This window comes from Triturus cristatus, chromosome 7, assembly GCF_964204655.1.
Source record: "Triturus cristatus chromosome 7, aTriCri1.1, whole genome shotgun sequence".
Classification (NCBI taxonomy): domain Eukaryota; kingdom Metazoa; phylum Chordata; class Amphibia; order Caudata; family Salamandridae; genus Triturus; species Triturus cristatus.
The window spans coordinates 68,083,677-68,105,750 of NC_140590.1; the positions used below are offsets into that span (position 1 = coordinate 68,083,677).

The 22,074-nt window shown below is 47.6% G+C and overlaps 1 protein-coding gene across 1 annotated transcript in view; it reads left to right on the forward strand.

Annotated features, from left to right (window-relative positions):
• The window catches only part of LOC146808839 (transmembrane protease serine 5-like), a 251,149-nt gene that overhangs the window by 194,413 nt on the left and 34,662 nt on the right, over positions 1 to 22,074 (forward strand). Inside the window, exons 12-15 of the mRNA XM_085614243.1 lie at positions 8,603 to 8,646; positions 9,235 to 9,400; positions 10,657 to 10,826; positions 16,836 to 16,931. Of these exons, the coding sequence (XP_085470369.1) occupies positions 8,603 to 8,646; positions 9,235 to 9,400; positions 10,657 to 10,826; positions 16,836 to 16,931 (476 nt within the window). The remainder of the gene's footprint in view (positions 1 to 8,602; positions 8,647 to 9,234; positions 9,401 to 10,656; positions 10,827 to 16,835; positions 16,932 to 22,074) is intronic.

A 22,074-nucleotide genomic window follows, 5' to 3' on the forward strand; every position in this document is an offset into this window, starting at 1 on the left:
TCAATAAATACAAAACCAACAGTTGATGTACAGAATGCAGAACAATGTCATACATTCACCCCAGTACAGAGATCTGGGCCTAAATCCATCGAGTTTTTGCTCACCATGCTATTCCAGTTTGAACCCAGCCATATGCAAATCAGTCTTGACCCTGTGCCTCATGAGAACAGTCCAGTCCGAACTGCCAAGCCAGGTCCTCCCTGGACTGGAACCAAGCATCCTAGGACCGGTTTCGGGGTATCACCCCTCTTCAGCCAGGACAGCTTGATTCCAGTGGCATGGAGAGCACGGGACCCACGTCTGGGCATACCCGTCCGATATGGCCATGTCTGAACTGGGGTGGTGGAGTGAGCTAAAGAATGATGATGGATTATACCCAGATCAGTTGACTGGGGGTGAGTGTTTGATTTGCTCAAACGCTCCGTCCATTATCCCCTTTGGTATCGCTTTGTTCGTCCTAAGGTGGCAGGGTATGCCCAGACGTGGGTCCCTTGCTCACTTTGCCACTGGATTCAAGATAGCCTGGCTGATGAGGGTTATGAACCCGAAACCGGTCCCAGGATGCTTGTTTCCGGTCCAGGGAAGACATGGCTTGGCAGTTCGGGCTGGACTGTTCCCATGAGGCACAGGGTCAGACTGATTTGCATATGGCCATGTCTGAACTGGGATGGTGGAGTGAGCTAAAGAATGATGATGGATTATACCCAGATCATTTGACTGGGGGTGAGTGTTTGATTTGCTCAAACGTTCCGTCCATTATCCCCTTTGGTATCGCTTTGTTCGCCCTAAGATGGCAGGGTATGCCCAGACGTGGGTTCCTTGCTCACTTTGCCACTGGATTCAAGATAGCCTGGCTGATGAGGGTTATGAACCAGAAACGCGTCCCAGGATGCTTGTTTCCGGTCCAGGGAAGACATGGTTTGGCAGTTTGGGCTGGACTGTTCCCATGAAGCACAGGGTCAGACTGATTTGCATGCATATGGCCATGTCTGAACTGGGGTGGTGGAGTGAGTTAAAGAATGATGATGGATTATACCCAGGTCAGTTGACTGGGGGTGAGTGTTTGATTTGCTCAAATGCTCCGTCCATTATCCCCTTTGGTAACGCTTTGTTCGCCCTAAGATGGCAGGGTATGCCCAGACGTGGGTCCCTTGCTCACTTTGCCACTGGATTCAAGATAGCCTGGCTGATGAGGGTTATGAACCCGAAACTGGTCCCAGGATGCTTGTTTCCGGTCCAGGGAAGACATGGCTTGGCAGTTCGGGCTGGACTGTTCCCATGAGGCACAGGGTCAGACTGATTTGCATATGGCCATGTCTGAACTGGGGTGGTGGAGTGAGCTAAAGAATGATGATGGATTATACCCCGATCAGTTGACTGGGGGTGAGTGTTTGATTTGCTCAAACGCTCCGTCCATTATCCCCTTTGGTATCGCTTTGAATAAATAAATACACAACACAACTTTTGTTATGGGAAAACATTGCTGCAGGTTTATTCCATACAAAAGTATGCAATAAGGTGGGTTATCTTTCGGGTGATCCGAGGGCAGGAAGCTGTACCAACCTATGCTGCCCCACCCGCCTGATGAGCCAAGCACTGTGGGGAACCCAATCAGTGCTACACCTTTTGGGTGATCCTCCTCTGGATCATGTGACCCGTTGGTCCCTTATTACTCACGCCCTTTTCAGGGCGGAGCGTAGCAGGGCGAACCCCCGGTTGGTCAGTCCCCTAACCGCCCGAAGGACTAACAGGGCGCCGTCACGGTTTTCCAGGAATCTTCCCCGAGGCTCCTGGTCTTTGGCTCTGGCACCCCTATTGTGCCACGCAGAGGTACCCTTCTGTACCCGTCTGCCACAGAGGTACCCTTACTGTACCAGTCTGCTTCCAGATCGCCCTGTAACTCCGCCCCAGCTCTGAAGGCACCCCCCGTCGCCGCCAGAGTCCCCCACCAAACAGCTCATTTCTCACCTGCAACCTGCTTTCTAGGGCCTCCTGCATGTCCAGAGGAATGTGTCCATGCCCACCTGTGACAAATGCACCCCATGTTTGTCAACTTAACCTTAGGCGTACGCCTGCATGGCCCGTGCTACCAAGACAGCTGTCTTCTCACTTGCTACCTTTCATTTCCAGGGCCCCCTGCAAGACCAAGGAAACAACTCCATTCCCAATGGTGACAATGAACCCCATCTTTATCAAAGTAGCCTTTAACATTAGCCTGAATCAGCTCGTGTCTGATGAAACCCAGACCCCTCTGGTCTGCGAACTAACGCCATGAACTGTTCACTCTCTTTCGGAAATGTTCAACGGCCTCCTCTGACTTAGCCACATGCCACACTCTGCGGGGAATAATCTCAGACCACCAGAGCTCACATTGACCCATGTATTTGCTGATCTCCCCTAAGTCAGCTTTCATGGCTTGTAAGAGTGACCTCCTCCCCATGGCAATGAGGTTGTTGCCCCCTAGGTGTATCACTAAGAAATTGTGGGAGGGGACCCCCCCTTGGGCCAATCTCTGAGCAAGGGTGTCCCCCTGCACTTGCCATGCATCCCTGATTCCTTATGGGAATTTTGCCTGCTCAGCTCCCACTGTGGTGAAACCCCCCTAGACATATCAGCTTAGTTAACCTGTCTGCGTTAATACAGTGCGCACAGTCTGCAATATGGTGCCTACATTAGCCCTTGAGGCTAATGTAGGCTCCCACCTCCTGCAACCTGTAGTTTCAATCCTCCAGTATTTTAAGTGCTTTAGCACCATTTTCCCCCAATTTGTGGGACAGCATCACCCTTGTTAGATGACCGCTTCCAAAACCAGCCTATCTACTGGGGCTGTAAGGGCAGAGAATATTGTGCTTAACTGAAGCAACCCAAAACCTGCCCATAGAGCAGGGTGACCCTACTCTGTTGCAGTTGCCTAGATATTTGCACCGGACCCTTTGGCTTGCTTACTAAAGCTCGATCCTGTGACCCTTGGAGCTCAATCCAGCTATAGACCTAGTTCACTTTGTTATCCCGGGATACAGTTCTTTGCATTCTACACTGCAGTGTGAGCCTGGTACGATCCTAGACGCCCCCTGCATGCCAACCCGCTTTGACCCAAGATGCAAAGCCCTAGACCCGGTACACCTGGTTACCCCAGACTTAATTGCCCTCCACCGACATCCATGTGTAAGGGTAGCTGGTCCCTGATTTAATTCCTAGTAGTGTATGTGTTATGCCATACTCCTTTTATGCCTTTTTCAAAGCTGTTAACCCACTCACACAGGAGACCTGCTGGTAGCCAGTCCAGCATAACCTGTACATGGAATTTAAATTCTCCTAACAACTGCACTAAGGGCAAGCCACACTCACTGCTACTGGTGTCTGACTAATCGGCCCTTGGAGGCCCTAGCAATACTGCTCGGTCAGCAAGTACACCCACTGTACAGTTGTAATTTAGTAACTCATGGCGCAGACAAGCGCAGGTGCCCAATACCGGGCTGTGTTTATGCGGCCCAGGAACATAAGCAATAGGCATGGTGTGGATGGGTTGATAACGATGCCTGGCATTAAGTGTAATACCTTTGACAAATCTCTCCTGACCAGCATCTATATCATTCTTAAACATATTACTGGTTTTGCCACATGGCACCCTTCTGGTTGGTGATACGGAACCTCCTACCCAGCATCAGCTGACAGTCTCGCGTTACCGTCACACCACCTGTGTTCCTTGAATCACCCTCCATCCTCCTGTGTCACTTAACCTTAGTTTTGGAGTGCACTTACTTCGCACCATTGACCAGACAATTTCACAGACCTCTTTGATTGCTAGACCCTAATGAACCATTAATGGTGTCAAATCTGGTTTGAAACAATAAATGTATTGTGCCCACTATTGTAGGCACCTCACCCCTTTGTGGAATGACAACTTACACAGCTCACCAGGCTTGCTTGACTGCTGTCCGGTCACAGATGCAACGTACCTGCAATCCAGCTGCGACCCTAGATGCTTAAGCATCAGGAGCGCCGTAATCCAGGATTCCCAGTTTGTTGTTTAGCTGCAGCCCACCTTCAGTGGATCCGCTGTGACCCTTCTGCATCCTTGCAAATGACCTCGTTGCTTACTACTGCCTCTTAATGCCCTTGTCTGTCACTCAATGACACATGGCCGGTCGCACTAGTTAATACAGTGATTATTTAAATTAATATAATAGTGTGCATATGAATACTATGCACAGGCAACGAAAATGGCACATGTTAATAAATGTGAAACCTTCTGGACTTGTCCATTGAATTAGGCCAGTCACCACCCTAGGTGACGAGTAGCCCTCGCAAACTTTTGCTAGCCTTAATGGTACGTGACATTTACAAGCACTGCACAGAAGTCCCCATTTGACCTGCACGAGCATGTGGCTATTCTGCTGAAAGCCCTGTGGGCGTGGGGGAAGGGAGTGCTACTGACCCTCAAGTCCTAAGCACTCAGGGAGCATCCCTCGCTGCTCCAGGTTCCCAAAGCATTTATTATAAAACTTTTAATAAGTAACAACCCGGTTTGCGCCCACCTTAATGTGCCATGCTGTGAGCAATTAGGTACCCCACCTATCTTTTCCCTATGAAAAGATGAAACCAACCGGCCAAGGCCCAATGCACAGGCAGTGAGTGTGACCCATGAGACACCCCAGTTCTGTGGGATACCACCCTAACGCCCCGTGTGCCAGTTTGTGCATATCATTTTGGGGTGGCTAAGCACTAATGTGCCCCTTTACCTGGATGATCCCCAGTACGAGGGTACAGACTGATGACCAAGTGCTGCGCCAGCCAATAAACATATAGACATGGAATGAATTTACGCTATATCATGCGCTACAAGGCCGCTCGATGTGTCACCTCGCCTAAACCAAGACAAGGGTGGATCACCAGGTCCTTATAGCCTGCAAACCCATCCGTCATCTGCACTGACTGATGCTGTGTCGCCATGCCGGCGTCCCTCATCCTGCATATGTATCCCATAACAACTTTTGCTAAGGTATCCCAGCGTGTCAAAAGGTTAGCCAATGTATTTGGATATGAGGACAGGGAGTAAAATATGAGCAACTATTTGTCGGCATTTGTCCCCAACCACATCTTCCCAGCCTCTTGACAGACAGCACACAGTTAATGAAGCTCCTGGGATGGTGAGAACAAAAGTACCTCCCCATAACCAATGTTTCTTGATACTCAACTTAATGGTGATCGATCTCAGAAGGATGAAAAGCTAGGTGGGCCTGCCGGGAATGACCTGTTACCATGGGACAAACACGGACCCCTGCAGTGGGTGCTTTGATTCGCTAGCCACTAGATTCATGTCTGCATTCTGTACAGGGGACTAATGCTTTTTTGTATTGGAGCGCAGGGATGTCCACGCATGCAGTTCTCCATAATTAATGAATAATTATCTGCTCTGGTAAGTTGTAACTGAAGTACCGGTAGGTATTGCCTGCACAATGCTGTTGCTCCATGTGAGGCTAACCTCGATGTCGTGAAGTGCTCATGAGAAAAGAGAAATGTGTGCATTACTGGACCCTGGCTTTTTTAACCGTATCTGTGCCGGAATCCCAGTCCCAAAGGCTATTCACAAACCAAGGCAAGGAAGGAGCGGTACAACTTTGGAGCTCCAGCAAGACCGTGCGAGCAGTCGCTGCCTCGGACAGCCTAGCAACCATCACTTATCTATTGCACACCTGATAGCACGACCCACAGCCTTAACTTGCAAACAAAACACCGGATTAACCCAAGAGGTACCGTACCGTGGATCCCCTTCCGAATCAACAATGATCAGTACCATCATAACCAAGGCAGATATGGTGTGGAGTTGTACTTGTGAGTGGCTGCCCCAGGGGATGACAAACTTTGTGTACATGGTGTTAAAGCAGTGACACACCAAGCAGGCAACCGAGTAGTGATGAGGCAGCCAACCATGCCCCAGTTGCCAGGTAAGGCAACACGCCCGAACTGTACAGCTTAACGATAATCCCACCCACTGCTTTGTTTAGTAAGGTGGTGCCTGGGTGAGCCTGTGCAGCAGGGGTAATAAACAACTCAAGATACGCGGTGCTTTGAATATAGATCATGCAAAAACAAGAGTTGATGGACAGAATGCAGAACAATGTCATACATTCACCCCAGTACAGAGATCTGGGCCTAAATCCATCGTTTTTTTGCTCACCATGCCATTCCAGTTTGAACCCAGCCATATGCAAATCAGTCTTGACCCTGTGCCTCATGGGAACAGTCCAGCCCGAACTGCCAAGCCAGGTCCTCTCTGGACTGGAAACAAGCATCCTAGGACCGGTTTCGGGGTTTCACCCCTCTTCAGCCAGGATAGTTTGATTCCAGTGGCATGGAGAGCACGGGACTCACGTCTGAGCATACCCGTCCCACTCGGGGTGACAAATGCAAAAACAACAGTTCACAACTAACCTCACTTCCCACTCCGACCGACCACATGACCCGAGTGGGAACTCGGCAGCGATCCCTCAGCAAGACGGCGTGTCTGGCACAAAGAGGATGCCAGAGCGGTGGGGGGAGGTATAAGAAACCTCCCCCCACCTCTGTGCGCCAGAAGTGACGCGCCTAGCTCATCAAGGCGAAGGACTCCTTCCCTGAGTCCAAAGCTATAGACCAGTAGAGGTGGCGTTTTTGCCCAAATGGCACTAAAGGGCTGCCCTTTTAGGTGGCCCCCTCTGGGGTCCACGGGCACCCGCATTTAATACGTATTCACCACGTATGCTCCTGCCGTCATCTTCTGTGTTCACTGTGGCCTCACTGGAAACGTAGGAGCGGCAAGGCAAGGTCCGTGGGCTGCCAATGAAGGCAATGCGCCAATTCTTGCCGTTCTCCTTCCAGCAGTACAGGTACACGCGACGGCAGTAGCCTCCGTCTCAATTTGTTTGCTTTAGGGCATACTACAGGTCCCATCATGCATCTGGAACCCACAAGGGAGCCACTTGGAAAGTACTTTGCATTTTGGAAGCGCCACTGTGGTAGGCATCAGTGCATGCTTGTCGTCACCTGTGATCAAGGTCTATTGAGACCGAAATGCGTAAGGATTGGTGCAGCTTTGTTATAAAATAAAGGTGTGTGCAAGCCATACCGGAAGTGCAACTTTCTCTTACCTTGTGGGGAAAAAATCTTGAATTTGAAACTATGCATGCAAATAAATGTATACATGTTTTTCAATTGTCTGAGAATTCCACATTACTCACAATCATAATGCGTAATTTGTACATTTACACTTGTGAAAATGCTTATCAAAAGTGCATTTTTTCTCGCTCGCTGTTTTTTTCTTCAACATGTGGAAAATATATTCACCCCCCTGCCAATTTTGTTGTATGCCTGTTCCTACTCTGGAAACACGTATACTCCTGTTTCTGATAACATTAACTCGAGTGTTTTCCAGATTCGTCTAGGCCGATAAAATGTTGAGTTCTCAGTAACTCACAGCTTTGTGGCTGTGTACTAACCTTCCAGGTCATCTTCTCCCTAAAAGTTCACTACACTAACTATATCAATGTGTGTTTGACCATAACTGAAAAGACAAAGTCCTCCAGACCAACAGGAAAGTGGTTTCATTTGTAGTCTAGAGTGATCTTCCACGTTCTAGTGTTTACAGGGATCCGGAATCTTCCTTGGTGTTTTTGAGGGCACTGCAGAACATGGTCTGGTGCCTGCTCTCATGTTTATGATCAACTATATTCATGGATTTATGAAGTCAGTCATGGCTTCATGGTGGATAGGCAATAAGGCATGTATCACCGTGGTTCATTAGCAGTCACGAACGGCCATGATTTATTAGCAGTCACTCCTAAACAACCATGATTCATTAGCAGTCACTCATAAACAACCATGGTTTATTAGCAGTCACTCGTGAATGACCATGGTTCATTAGCACTCACTCATAAACGACTATGGTTCTTTAGCAGTGACTCATAAACGACCATGGTTCATTAGCACTCACTCATAAACGACTATGGTTCTTTAGCAGTGACTCATAAACGACCATGGTTCTTTAGCAGTGACTCATAAACTACCATGGTTCATTAGCAGTCACTCAGAAAACGACCATGGTTCATTAGCAGTCACTCATGAATGACCATGGTTCATTAGCAGTCACTCATAAACACCATGATTCATTAGCACTCTCTCATAAACGACTATGGTTCTTTAGCAGTGACTCATAAATGACCATGGTTCATTAGCAGTCACTCATAAACGATCATGGTTCATTAGCAGGCACTCAGAAAACGACCATGGTTCATTAGCAGTCACTCGTGTATGACCATGGTTCATTAGCAGTCACTCATAAACACCATGATTCATTAGCAGTCACTCATAAACACCATGATTCATTAGCAGTCGCTCATAAACGACCATGGTTCATTAGCATTCGCTCATAAACGACCATGATTCATTCACAGCTAGTCATGGATGACAATAATTTATACCCATTCATTTATTGATGACCATGGTTCAGTCTTGCTTCTGTACATGCGTTTTATTCAGGAAATTATTTAGAATGCTCAACAAAGTAAAGAGGGAGTGGCCTTAATCTCTAAGTTGTGTTATTGTCTCTTTGTGGTACATGAAGTCAGAGCTGTCCCGCTCAACAAGGCGTCTCCCTGCAGTGCACAGGTAATGCTTCCGGCATCACACCTGTTCCTGTGTGCTGTGTGTGCTGGGCACCAGGCCCAGTTGAGTGTCTTAAAAGAAACATACTGGTCGCAGACTATTGTTATTAGTGATGGTCCTCTGAAACCCTGGACCGTGCATGTTGACGGGGTTCAATGGCACTTGCTTCATGGTGGATGTGACCAAGATGTCATCTTTGCAGATTTATCAGAACACTTTGCTAAAACTTGGCATGGCGGCTGCTCAGAATGAGGTATTGTGCATGCATTGCGGTATATAGTCCTTGTCTACACATGACCTAGACGGTCTTTCAGGTATATCACCAGCTTTTCTCTGAGTTCAGCCTCATTTCAACTCTTGAACCCCTGTGAAATAGGACAGAGTGGGCCTGGAATCAGCCACGCTTTCAATTGATGCAGTAAATTCTATCTGTATGTCCTTTAGTCTGCTACAGAGGGTGTTATGGACCTGCTGTTTGTGTGTGGTTCTGCTGTGCTGAAGTGGGGTGTGCTCTGCTGTCCCATCTTGTTACCCTTTCCACACACCCTTTTTTCTACTGATAGTATCTCTCCCTTGTCTGTCCTTCTGTAGACTGTGGTCGTCGGCCTGCAGTGGAGCAGCGTATCATTGGAGGGTCCCCGTCATCTGAGGGGAGCTGGCCCTGGCAAGTCAGCCTACATTGGGATGGGCAGCATGTTTGCAGCGGTTCCATCATCTCGTCGCAGTGGGTCCTGAGTTCTGCCCACTGCTTTGTGCTGTGAGTATCTCTTTGGATATGTTCTGCGAGTAACCTACCCCCATGCTACGGTTGTCATGCTGTCCTATGTGCGTGGAGGACCTCTCCTACCCTGGATGAGATTCAAATGTCCGTTTGTGCTTTGAACATCTCCCTCTTCCAGGTATGGTCTATGAGTTATAAATATACTCAGAATATCCGCTAGGTATGATCTGTGAGTACGTATCCTTCGTGCACAAGTTTGGAATCTACTCAGTGTATGCGCCAGGGCTTTACTCCATGCATATGTTGAGAATGCACTTCATGTATGCCCCCAAGTGTCCTCTGTGTGTATGCTTTGAGTTTCATGGCTGAAATGCTCTTCCTTGTTTTACAAACACTACTAGTTGGCCTAGACATTCATAATGGAAATCTTATCCAATAGTCTGTGCTTCCCTGCTTGCCATCCACTGGAAAGTTGAGTCATTGCTTTCTACAGCACACATTTTATCAGGAGATTGCTGACAATGGTTTTGTCTCACAAGTCTTTTTTTCTGGAGAACAGCTGTGCTGTAAATAATCACCCCATGCCTGGCCTTCTTCTCTCTCTCATTCTGTCCATGAGTTGTAGGCACTACTTTTGCCCGGCTTCATTGAGCCTTGTTCTCGGAGGCCATCTGAATCTATGGGTCCACTACTTACATTCCCCGCCCTCATTCACTAGTCTTAAAACCATTGCCTTTACCTTCTTTAGTTGACATTTCTCATTCAAGCTGATCAACCATGCGCTAGCCTAGATTTTGCAATCTACCACCCAAGCTTAAGACTTAGGTTTTACCTAGTCCTGATTCCATGAGGGCCAAATTTGCCCAGACAAACTATTCTCTGGCTGTTCTTCCGTGGCAGCAGCCAGGGAACTCGCAAAGTAATTGCTGGTGATTTCAGATGTGATCTTTAGGTCACAAGGCCGGTGTGTCAGATCTTGCTTCAATTCGCACAGGTGCAATTTCACCACAGACCTAGCTTCCCATGATTAGTTACACTGTCATTTGAACCCCATGCCAGCATTGTTGGTATCAGTAAAAAGATGATTGCCCTACACTGACCACTCATTCTGAAGCCAAAATGATTTTTGTCAAGGTGAGCCTTGATTATCTGTCATAGCATTTATTGCCCTGAGGGTCAGGTCACTTTTTCACCCCATCAATGTGACTATTCCTCTGTTCACCGAGTCCTGCCTCACCTGCCCCTTAGCAAGTCTGCCTTTAACAAGTAGTCCTTTCTACCCTGTATTCCAGGTCCGGCCTCTTCACCGTCAATAACTGGAAGGTCCATGCTGGCTCCACCTTGATTGGGGGCTCTGGGGTTTATTCAGTGAAAAATATCTACTACAACGCGCAGTTCTCCACATCTACCACTGACTACGACGTGGCCCTGCTGAAGACCTCTGTACCTCTACAGTTCTCAGGTGACCTGGCCTCATGTAAGAAGACAGTGTGATATTCGTTACCACAGGCTGTCTCACTGCTGGAATTCCATCTAAAAACACAGACTGCAATGTGACATAGGCTCCGACATATACCCTGCCAAAATCTTGACCTTTTGTCAATTTAATGTAAATGTAATTCTTAAATCCACCCAGAGTCACTTCCCACATATTTGGGTGCTGGTGTAATGTTCTTATTCCAAGTCCTGTCCTAGTATATTTGGTGTAAGTGGTTAATAGTGGATTGACATTTTGTAGGGAGTTATTTATCCAAGGTTGAGGTGTTGGTGGTCTAACCTTTGGGGCTTATATTCTGGAGGCTGTGTTTTCACACGCACCCGACTCGCAGTGGTCGGCAGTTTTTCATAGTGTCTGTACCTGTTTCTATTCCCCTTGACAATGATGTGTGCACATAATTGTACACTTGCATATATTAACCCCTTTCTGTCTCTTCTGACTCTCCTCTCTCTCACACTCTTACACAGCTCCCCCAACATAGTCCCTGCAGCGTTTTGTGAGCTCCCCCCCTCTTTCCCAGGTGCCCCTGTTCCTGGCCCTCTGGGTCTACTAAAAACATCTACAGCAACATATACAAAAAAGTGATTGATGGGATGCTTGAATTAATCTCAGCCACTAGTAATTCCTTGAGCTGCATACCAGTCCATTGTTACTTTGTTTGTCATGCCACCTCAGTTTGGACCCAACTATACGCAATTCAGTCTTGACCTTGCTCCAATGGGATCAGCCCAGCCTGAACTGCTATGCCAGGTACTCCCTTAACCGGAACATAAGCAACCCAAACCGGTTTCACCCTACCTAGTTAGTGCTTATCAGCCAGGTACAGCTTGGTTCCAGTAACACACTGTGCACAGGACCCATGTCTGGGCATAACCGTCCCACTTAGGGTGCCAAACTGACGTCTACAAAAAAGTGATGGATGGAAGGTTTGAATTACTCTCAGGCACTGGTAATTACTCAGGTCGCATCACAGCCCGTTGTTATTTTGCACACCATCCCACCTCAATTTGGACCCAGTCATATGCGAATCATTCTCACCATGCTCCAATAGGAACAGTCCAGCCCGAACTGGACACCTAGGCCAGGTCCTCCCTGAATCGGAACACAAGCAACCCAAGACCAGTTTTGCCATTATAAGGCCTTAACAATCTGGCAATTATTTGGGCCGCATCCTAGTCCATTGTATTTTGCACATCACTCCACCTCAGTATAACAAGAACGATGGACTGGGACGCGGCCAGAGTAATTACCAGTGTCTGAGATTAGTTCAGGCATTCCATCCATCATTTTTTTGTACACTGCAGTACGTTTTACCCAGAGCCGGCCTTTGCTCAGATAGCACCCTGAATGAAAAAAGCAGAAAGCACACCAAGGCTCCCCTAACCCAATCACAATGCTGCAATGGAGCGTTGTGATTGGTCTGAGTGCCGCGGTTCGGCGCTCAGACAGGCAGTGGGAGCCTGTGCATGTTCCTCACCAGGCAGTGCATTACAGCCTGGTGGGCAACATGCAAAGTGTGCATGACTGTTGGGTCTGCCCATGACGAGCGGCCAAACCGTCATCCGCACTTAAGTGCCCACCCCTCCTCTCCTTGCTGGCTGTGACAACAGCCAAGCCACGCCTGCCACGCCAACAAACCTGCCTGACAACAGAGAAATAAAATGATAATAACTAAGTGTTATTATCATTTTTCCTTTTCCCACTGCTCAGAATGCATTGGGGCGGCCCTCCTCTGCCGTAGCGGAGGAGCCGCCACTGTGCACGGGTCTGAGGTCACCAATGACTGTCATTGGAGATTTACTGACAAGCCCTGGCTGGGCCCAGTAAGGTGATGGCGGCTGAGAGTGAATTGCCTGACGTAGGGCGTGCCAGAGATCCTGGGTTAGGAGGTCCTTTTTCTTTTTTACCATTGGGGCCCTTGGCAGTTTTGCTCCTCCTCCTCTTCTGACCTTCCCAAGAACACTATGCAAGGAAAACAGACCTGCAGCATTTGCTCTACACCTCTGTGTTTTCAAAGAATCTATAAATATCTGAAACACTTTTCCAGAAGTGTGTACAGAGCTGTTGTATAGTGAAGCCTTATGGGCTCATATATGAGCTTTGTGATGCAGTGCAGCGCAGCAAGTCACCTTGATGCCCTGTGTGAATTGAAAAGTGCCAGAATGCGCCGTATTTAATGGAATATGGTGCATTTCTGTCCTTTCCCATGCACAAGCGCACAATGGGCTGCCTAGCGCCAATGCAGGCACTGTGGTACAAGGGTGTCTGCATTGCAGGCAGGATTGTTTTTGTGCAGGAAGGTACATCTTCCTGCACAAAAGCAACCCTGGGAGGCGTATTCCTCCTCTATATGTGCGGCAGAATGCAGCACACATAGAAAGAGGAAGAAACGAAGTGAAATGGAGATACTTCCCTTTGTTACGTCTCACCTGGCAAGGTGTAAGATTTTGGAGCATCCCCAGGTTTACAAATTCTTGTAAATTTCGGAACGCGTCAAAATCCATGGGAGTTGCGTGGAAACACCCACGTTATGCCTATTGAACGCCTTCCCAGGGCAGAGTAACACAACGCAGCAATTTACGGTGCACTGCTTTACTCCAGATTTCTTAATCCACTCAGAGCCACGCAAAGTGCACAGTCTTCTACAGGTGGCAATACTCTTGCATAGAATAACTGGTGGAAATTCCTCCGGAGCAATATCTCCAATGAAGTTCACCCCTGGCAATTTCAACTCTCTTCAAGCCTCGATTTAATGGGTCTGCACACTCCAGACCCTATCATTCCGTAAACACTGGTGTTGTCTTTAGTGTGGAAGGGGCAGCATCACAGGCTGGCCCCCGTCTGGTCCCTGCAGCTCTACGTGGGCAGCAGATGGTGCTCCACTTGGACTGACGCAAGCCCGGACTATGCAACTCCTCAACCTTACCTCCAAACCCCTATCAGACATTTTCCAGACATTTCCCGCCCTTCACAGAGATGGTAGAAAATGTGTGTGGTTTATTCACCAGAATCGTAGAATAACACACAGAAAATAAATCCATATTTGTTAGTTTCCAGCCTGGAGACAAAACTTCTGATTGCCAGAATGTGGTGCAGGAATCACCAAACTCCTGCACCAAACTCAGAATTAGTCAAATTAGTAATTAGAACCTTAGCATGAAAGAGCCAGGGAGAGCAGCATGATGGGCCAAGAAGTCCACATAGAGCCAGACTGGCTGTATCTCAGGCTAAGTCTGTATGTATAAACTTTGCCAAGGAATCTAACATTATCCATCCACTATGGTGGATCATTAAGTCATTTGGAGCCTTGGTGATGACGGCCAGGCCCTCCTTCACCGAAGATCCCACATGATCCATCACCGTGAAGGTCTCCTACCTCAGCTGAATCCTTGGTCATGGAGGTCAGATCTTCTTTCAGATAGGGCCACAGATCACCCACCCACCATGAATTTCCCTGAGTCTTTGTGATGTAGGTCCAGACCCTAATTCACCTACATCTTTCATCTAGGACGTGGGGCCCTGAGCTACTTTGAGCCTTAATTATCAAAGATAGACCCTTACTCCATGACCTGACTTTAACCTTTCTCCAAACATTACCTTTTGAAGGTCTGGTTGGGGTTTTACATTATCGCATACATTTAAGAGTGTTGGAGGTTCCTTCAGATTATGATCTGAACGCTGTACATTTATGGGCTTTAACTAGACTATGGATTTCACACGTGACATAATAGTAATTAAGAACATCTAATATAGATGTTGATGGTCTCTGTTTTTTACAGTTCTGTTTGGTTTAATTTTCGATGGTTTTAAACATGGTTCACACCAAAGGTGGGATGGTTAATTGTGAAATTTATGGGATTTCCATCTGACATACATTTACATGCAATGATGCCTATTCACAAAGATAAATTTACACATGTACATTTACTCGTATGTCAATCTGCTACTGCACCTGATAAGCAACTTTAAACTGTTTTGGCATAGGCCCGCTCGGAGTGTAAAATTATTCTGACGTGCAGAATTGCATGTCTCCTCTCTGGTTTATGGTTTATGAGTGTAAAGTTCCTACTCATAACTTTCCATATGTGGCCGGAGGTCTCAGCCTTCGGAGCAGAGATCTCCCTATGGTAAAGTAAAAGAACACGTATTAAAGCCTATTAAACTTTGAAACAAAGTAGAAAATAATAACGTAAAATACTTTTATATATATATTTTACATTTAGAAATCGGTCCTGATTTATATGTTAGCAGAAAAGGTACTCTGTTGCAAAGGCGACAAAGTACCCTTTCCGGCAACCTGAAGGTCCGCCCCCTCATTTAGAGTCAGGTGGAATTTCAGTGTGTAGACAACAGAGACTACTCTGTTTAAGCCGCCTACACACACCTCTGATGGAGTAAGAGCCGCCGGAGGTATCACCATGTGCCCACCCGCACTATTAAGAGTGGGCAGACACATGGCCAGTGTTCACTGTCCATCACCGCAATGAAAAACGTGGCAGTAAGGGGCAGTGAAAAATGTTAAATGACCAGCTTCCATGGTGAGGGAGATCATTGTTTTTTATTTTCAAAAAGAAAATACTGCTTTGGGATTTGCTTTTTGAAGATCGAAAAAAATTGCATTTTGACAGACCTATCCGTCAACCTTACAATACGTTTAGAGGAACCACCATGACGGTGGTTCCTGGAAATGCAAGACATGGCCGCAGGGGCAGTGGACATTTCCAAATGGGGTGTGCAGAGTAGGCTCACCATGGCGGGCGTAAAGTACTTTGCAATGGTGACAGTAGTGACTCCATCTGCCAACATTTAAATCAGCCCCTTAATAAAAATTTAATGTGAAAGCACATTAACTTAATTTTGTATTAAATAATTATTTTAAATATGTATATTTAATTTTAAAAATATTATCCTTAAAGAATACATTTTAAAAATCCAAACTACATCATGTTTTTGTAATTTAATATGTATTAAAATTTATCAAAAGTTATGTATATAATTTTTTATAAATACTAATAATTGTTCAACAAACATGTTAACGTTTATTAAAATATTTAATATTAAAATAACTTCTTAATAAATATTTCAATGATATAATAATTACTTATTAATTATATATGGCTTAAAACTAAACAAAATCTGTATATTTATTTCAAAAGTGGAAATAATTTTATTTATTTAAATGTTATTTCCTGTGGGTATTATTTTAAGTCACTCTCTCCGTTGCTTTCGATGGAAGTCTTCTGCAGTACCTGTGAGTGGCTATGTGTGGTGCTGGGCTTAATTCAGGGATGGGCTGGAGTGCATTTATTTTGTTTTGGGATTGTTTTGTCAGTTGCCACTTTGTGAAAAGCAATGAGCTAACTCTTGTGTGGGTGCATGTTTTGTTTTTGAATGTCCCTCTCTAAATCCTCCTTTCCCCTCTCATTTAGGGATCAGTTTTCCCCATTTGCCAGCTGTTCCCACTGCCCCTTCCACATTTACTACGAAACCGTAGACCTACGTGTGAGGTGGTAAATTTACTAGCGGAGGAGCTCTCCGCATGCAACGGATAGGAGAGACGGAGGTGACCACCTGAAGGCTTGTGAATTGCATTTTGTAGTACCCGGGTAGCAATACTAAACAGAATACGAAATGCAGTTCTAAATAGGCCCCAGTGACAGTAAATGTAACTTGTTTACATAGTCTGCAGTTACTCTCAAAGTTTGTGTATTTTGGTTAGACAGAACTGGTTCAGATATATTAAACTCTGTGCTCGTCTGGGTTTATTCACTCAGAGGTTCCTGCTTAACTATGCTGTCAAAGAGAGAACAAGCAATGGTTTTGGGACCACCATGGTATCCTTAGTGCAGCATCACCCCCGCTGCTGCTTGAGACTTTACCCAGTGCTTATAAAGGCCACCTCTGTGCTGAAGACCACAATACCCCCACCATCCAGACTTACGTAAACCCTCTTGGCTTTCTTCTTTATTGCAGAAACCCTGAAGCCGGTCTGCCTTCCTGGATACCGACAGCAATTCCAGCCCAACGGCAACTGTTGGATCACTGGCTGGGGCCACCTCAATGAAGGGGGTAAGCAAGGTGGGGTTACCTGGCAAACAGCACTCACCCCATCTTTCATGGTGCACCCATAGATTGCATTGATATTACACCAGCCAATCCCTAGGACCTCTTCTCGGAGACAGTTGGGCCAGGCAGGGTATTTATTTTATTTACATTTCTTTATTGCCCATAATCCTCTCCAATGAGTCGTAAAGTGCTTGAAAGCTAAGATTTCTAGTGCACCTGCTCCTTGAGTTTAGAATTGCTTTTTTGTGAATCTCGGAGGTGCGGATTGCGATTCCTGCGCAGTCATTAGGTGATATACAGTTCACTCTGGTCTTTAAATGTCAGCTGTTCAAACCTGCTGTTCAAACTAGGCTAAATGACCTGGTATTTTCCACACATGAGAATTTGGGTGTGGTAAGCACCAAAATCTGCAAGTTACTCCTTCCTCACTTAGAATGTGTGACCTTAGTTTCAGATTTTTATGGGATGCGATAAATACGGTATCGGAGAGGGGCTACTCGTAGGCAGGCCCATAGTGCATCAAACTATAAGTTGATGGATTTATTTTATTTTCGAGTTTTGCAGTTTTATTTAACACTTGGCCCAAGGACGTTAGATTGCTTTACTTGAGAGCCAGACGTTACAATGTTTTTAAGGCACAGGAGGTTAAGTGATTGACTCAGAATTACAGCAACCAGGGCGGGAGCGAATCATCACCCCACAACCAGTGCGCGAGCTTATGGTGTCAGAAAGGGGAGGGAAGGTTTCACTTGCTCAGAGGAAGGCCGCTGCTTGGCGCCCTGCCAACCTGGGGCATAAAAGAAGTGTCAGGGCAGAACACAACACCCACATGTTTTACTTCGTCAGCAAATTTGAAATAGAGACGAAAGAAGTTGTGCTGTACCAAGGGCTTTAAAGCGGATGCCACTTTCCTCCCAAGATGATCACTTGTCGCGACTGGATTTGGAAGATCCTGAGCCGTACCGCTGCACGCTGGTAGGTGGCAACAATTGGTTTCGTAAGTGACGTCCACGCCAGATGTGATGTTCGCCATGCCTATATAGACGCCATCGCAGCATAGTGACATCAGTTCTGTTCTTTCCGCGCCATCAGTGCAGAGCTGGAAGAGCTACCTCAGTCATTTTTTGACTACTTTTTTCAACTTTCTGTCGACCTTTTTTCAAGCAATTCTGCTCCCAATGTGCCTTAAGCATGTCCCCTAAGAAACCTATGGGTTTTAAACCTTGTGGAGCCTGCCACAGGCATATGTCTGTGGCAAACCCCCACTGCGTTTGCTTATAGTGCCTGGAGCCAGACCACAGCTCGACGGCCTGTCCTGACTACCATGCCATGCGCTGAAGTGCCTGGTCACTTGGCATCAGACGACTCAGCACTTCTACAGGTCTAGGTCGGGTGGAAGGTCCCGGGCCCACTCTAGAAGTCAAACCAACTGCCCTGCGCTGGAACAAGTCATCGAATGAGGCGTGGGAAAGACACCACAAGACCAGGCCCACTTCCAAACGTCGCCCCCAGGAGTTTAAGTCTGGGTCCAGTCTGCGCCTTCCATAATTGTAATTTGTCCAGCTGCAAGTATTCTGTGAGGCTATGCACCTTGTCTTTAGGCGAACTGACCCCTCTGGAGTGCCTTTGGGCCCTATACATTCTGGAGGTGCCCAAACTGTATTTCCACCTGCAGGTTTGCCCTGGGTGTCAGCCAGGTCCTTTTTAAGCGTTCCTAGATCGAGATCGTCTCCAGTCACTAATCCATGACCTTCACTGGAGTCTGATGCAGTGGTGCCGTCCCGAAGGTCCTTCAGTAGCGCCGACCCCATTGCAATCCCTGACTCTGCTATGGAGTTGGACTGGGGGCGATGGACATGGAATCTGGCGCCGCCCAGACCAAGACCCAACAGGTCGGAGACCGTGTCTCCATTATTTGACGGGCCCTGTGAGAAAATATGCTTAAATCAGATATGAGGATCCTTATGGTTTTTCTGACTCCCTTGAGGAGCACTTGACCGAGGATAACTGGTATGAGGAACTGGATGATGCCAATGGTCTGGACACTTCACCGAATGTTGTCCTGGTCTTTCCTCCCAGTGTGGCTATAGAGGAAGAGGCTTCTTTTACCATGGTGGTGCAGAGGGTGGCTGCGGTCCTGGACCTTATGCTGCCCTCAGTGGCCGGCAAGACCAATGTTTTCACAGAGGTGCTTCAACCCGGGGTAGCCCCTCAGTACCTCTCCTCCCCTTCAATTAAGCCCTTACCCATGTCCTGCTCGGGGCCTGGGGCAAGCCCTGCAAAGGCACTCCAGTGCACAAGAGAGTTGCCTGCTGCCACCGCCTGCTCCTGGGGATCCAGCTGCCTTCCCCCAGCACCCTACCCCTGAGACCCTGGTTGTGCAGGCATCAATGTCCAAGGTTAATCCTGGTGCATACCATAATCACCGAATAAGGAATCCGGGAGGCTGGACACCTTTGGTAAGAGGATTTTCTCTTACATCAGCTTGCACTGTGGTCAGTGAACACTGCATGCCGCTAGGGCTGGCATACCCACACAGTGTGGGACTTGGTCATGCAAGTGCTGCCCATGGGTTCAGAGGAAGCCCGATGGTAGGAATGCAGCAAAGTTCATGGTACACTACAGACTCGACATGACAAACTCGCTGGGTAGAACGATTACTTCATCAGTGGTGCTCCACAGCCATGTCTGGCTGAGGTCGACTGGCTTCTGGGGAAATGTCCAGACATTCCTTATGGTAATGCCCTTTAATGGCACTTGCCTGTTTGGCGACAACACACACAAAGTGCTCGAGTGCTTCAAGGATAGAGAGCCATCTCCCAGTTTTCGGGATGACCATGGCCCCACGCCAGCCCTATTCTGCACTCCGCTCCTTCTGTAGCTACTGTAGGGGCTACCAGCCACGTCCATTTCCACCCAGCCAATATGACCTGCTGGCTTCCCAGTCCCTCAATGGCCATGTATGCGGCTCTCACAAGATTCATAGGACCTAAACCCAGAGATCTGCCCAGTCTGCCACCCTCTTCCCAGCAGCCCTAGCCTCCACAACTCTTTAACATGCCATTGCAACATCAAGGGCAACTGGTTCAAGCATCACCTGCCCTTCTCGCAGTCCATAAATTCGGCATAGTGGGTGCTCCAAATGTTTCTGCTGAGCTGTGCCCTCCCATTCACGGAAACCCTGCCATGCCTTCAACATCTTCAGATTGGCTGATGGAGGATAATCTTTCCATGTTGCGTCAGTAAGTACAGGCTCTTTTGGCCATTGGGGGCAAAGAAGAGAGGGTGTAGACATCAGAAGTAGGTCATGGATGCTATTCGCACTATTTTCTGATGCCAAAGAAGGACAGAGACCTCTTCCTATTCTAGACCTGCGCCTTGGCTCATGTACTGTCTGCCCTGGGCTCGGGAGGCTGTATGGTAGTGTTGGATTTGCACGTCACACATTTCTGTATATTCATTCTGCTGGGCCACAGATGTTACCCGTGGTTCATGGTGGGCCACAAGCACTTTTACTTCACTGTACTTGCCTGTTTTCCTTACCAGAGCTCCTCTGGTGTTCACAAACGTGATGGCAATAGTTGCAGCTCACCTGCGGAGGTCAGGGGTTCCCCAACCTTGATGAATTGCTGTTGGAAGCAGGCTGGCCCCAGGTGGCTGTCACCCACCTGCTGACTATGGTGGACTGCCTGCTTTTACTGCAGTTCACTATAAAGGTGCCAAAGTCATAGCTGATTCCCTCTCAGATGCTCCCTTTCATCCTGTATTTCGGTGAGCCTAACTCTGAGGAGGCTGGGCCTCCTGGCCTCATGCATTCCGCTGGTAAAACATGCCAGCTGGCATATAATAGGGCTCAGCAGTGGGTCCTGAAGTCCCAATAGGCACAGCATAGGGAGAATCTCTCTGGCCTGGTCCAGATATGGTGGTAAACTGCAGATAAACAGACTGCAATTGGGTCGGCGGCAGACCCCCTTCTCTTCCCCACCCGGATATGACAGTGGTGTCGCCCCTGGGTGGGGCAGCCATCTATTGGCAATTGGGTCGGCGGCAGACCCCCTTCTCTTCCCCTCCCAGATATGACAGTGGTGTAACCCCTGGGTTGGGGCAGCCATCTATGAGAGGTGCAGATCAGAGAGTATTGTATCTCGAACTCCTGAGCATGAGCATTGGTCCTCCAATTAGTCTGTCCGTTCAGGAGGATCTCTTGTTGCAGCAGCAGGGTTCTGCTCCCGAACCTGCACGAGCTCCGGCTACATGCGTGGAGAATGAACTACAGTGTTGAGCATCTTTAATCTTCCCTCCACAGTCTGTGAGGTTATCTTGTCAGCCAGTCCTCCCTTCAAAAAGACCGCTGCTACACCTGTTGTTGGGACACATTTCTGGCTTGGTGCACTGAAAAATTTGTTGACCCTCTTTCTGCACCCTTGTCTGAAGTGTGCCATTTATTTTATCTCTACCCCAGCAAGGCCTTGCTCTGGGCACAGTTGCGTGGCATCTCGTTTGGCCAGCTGTGCTTTTTTGAGGTTGCCCGATCAACCCTTCCTGATCAAGTCACCTATTGTGTTGTGACACATTTTCTAATGAGTCTTAAACAAATGTTTGCTCCCAAACTGTTTGTTATGCCACAATGTGTCCGTGATTTGGTTTTAATGTGTTCATCATTTGTATCCATGCATAAATGCCCCTTAAGATTTCAAACAATCAAGACAGACTTTTTGGTGGGCATCACATCAGTCAGGAGGGTCCGCAAGCTGCAGGTGCTTTCTGTTCAGGCTCCGTACACCAGCTTTTTCCCAGACAAACTGTTTTCTCTGCACCAGTGCCTCATTTCTGCCAAAGACGGTGACACCTTTCCACGTGGCCAGGGCTTCATGCTGCCTATCTGCTCTTCTCCGCCTCATCCCTCCAAAGAGGAGAAGAGACTCTACCACTTTCACCCAAAAAGAGCGTTGTTCTACATTGATCACACCAAAGAACTCCGGACGGATGATCAGCTCTTTGTCGGGTTTATTGGAATGTAGAAAGGGAAAGCAGTGTAGAAATGGACGCTCTCCAGAGATGTTGTACTCTGCATTCAGATCTGCTACAAAATGCCATAAAAGCAACTCCCTATGGGCTTGTGGGCTCATTCCATTAGAGTCAAAGC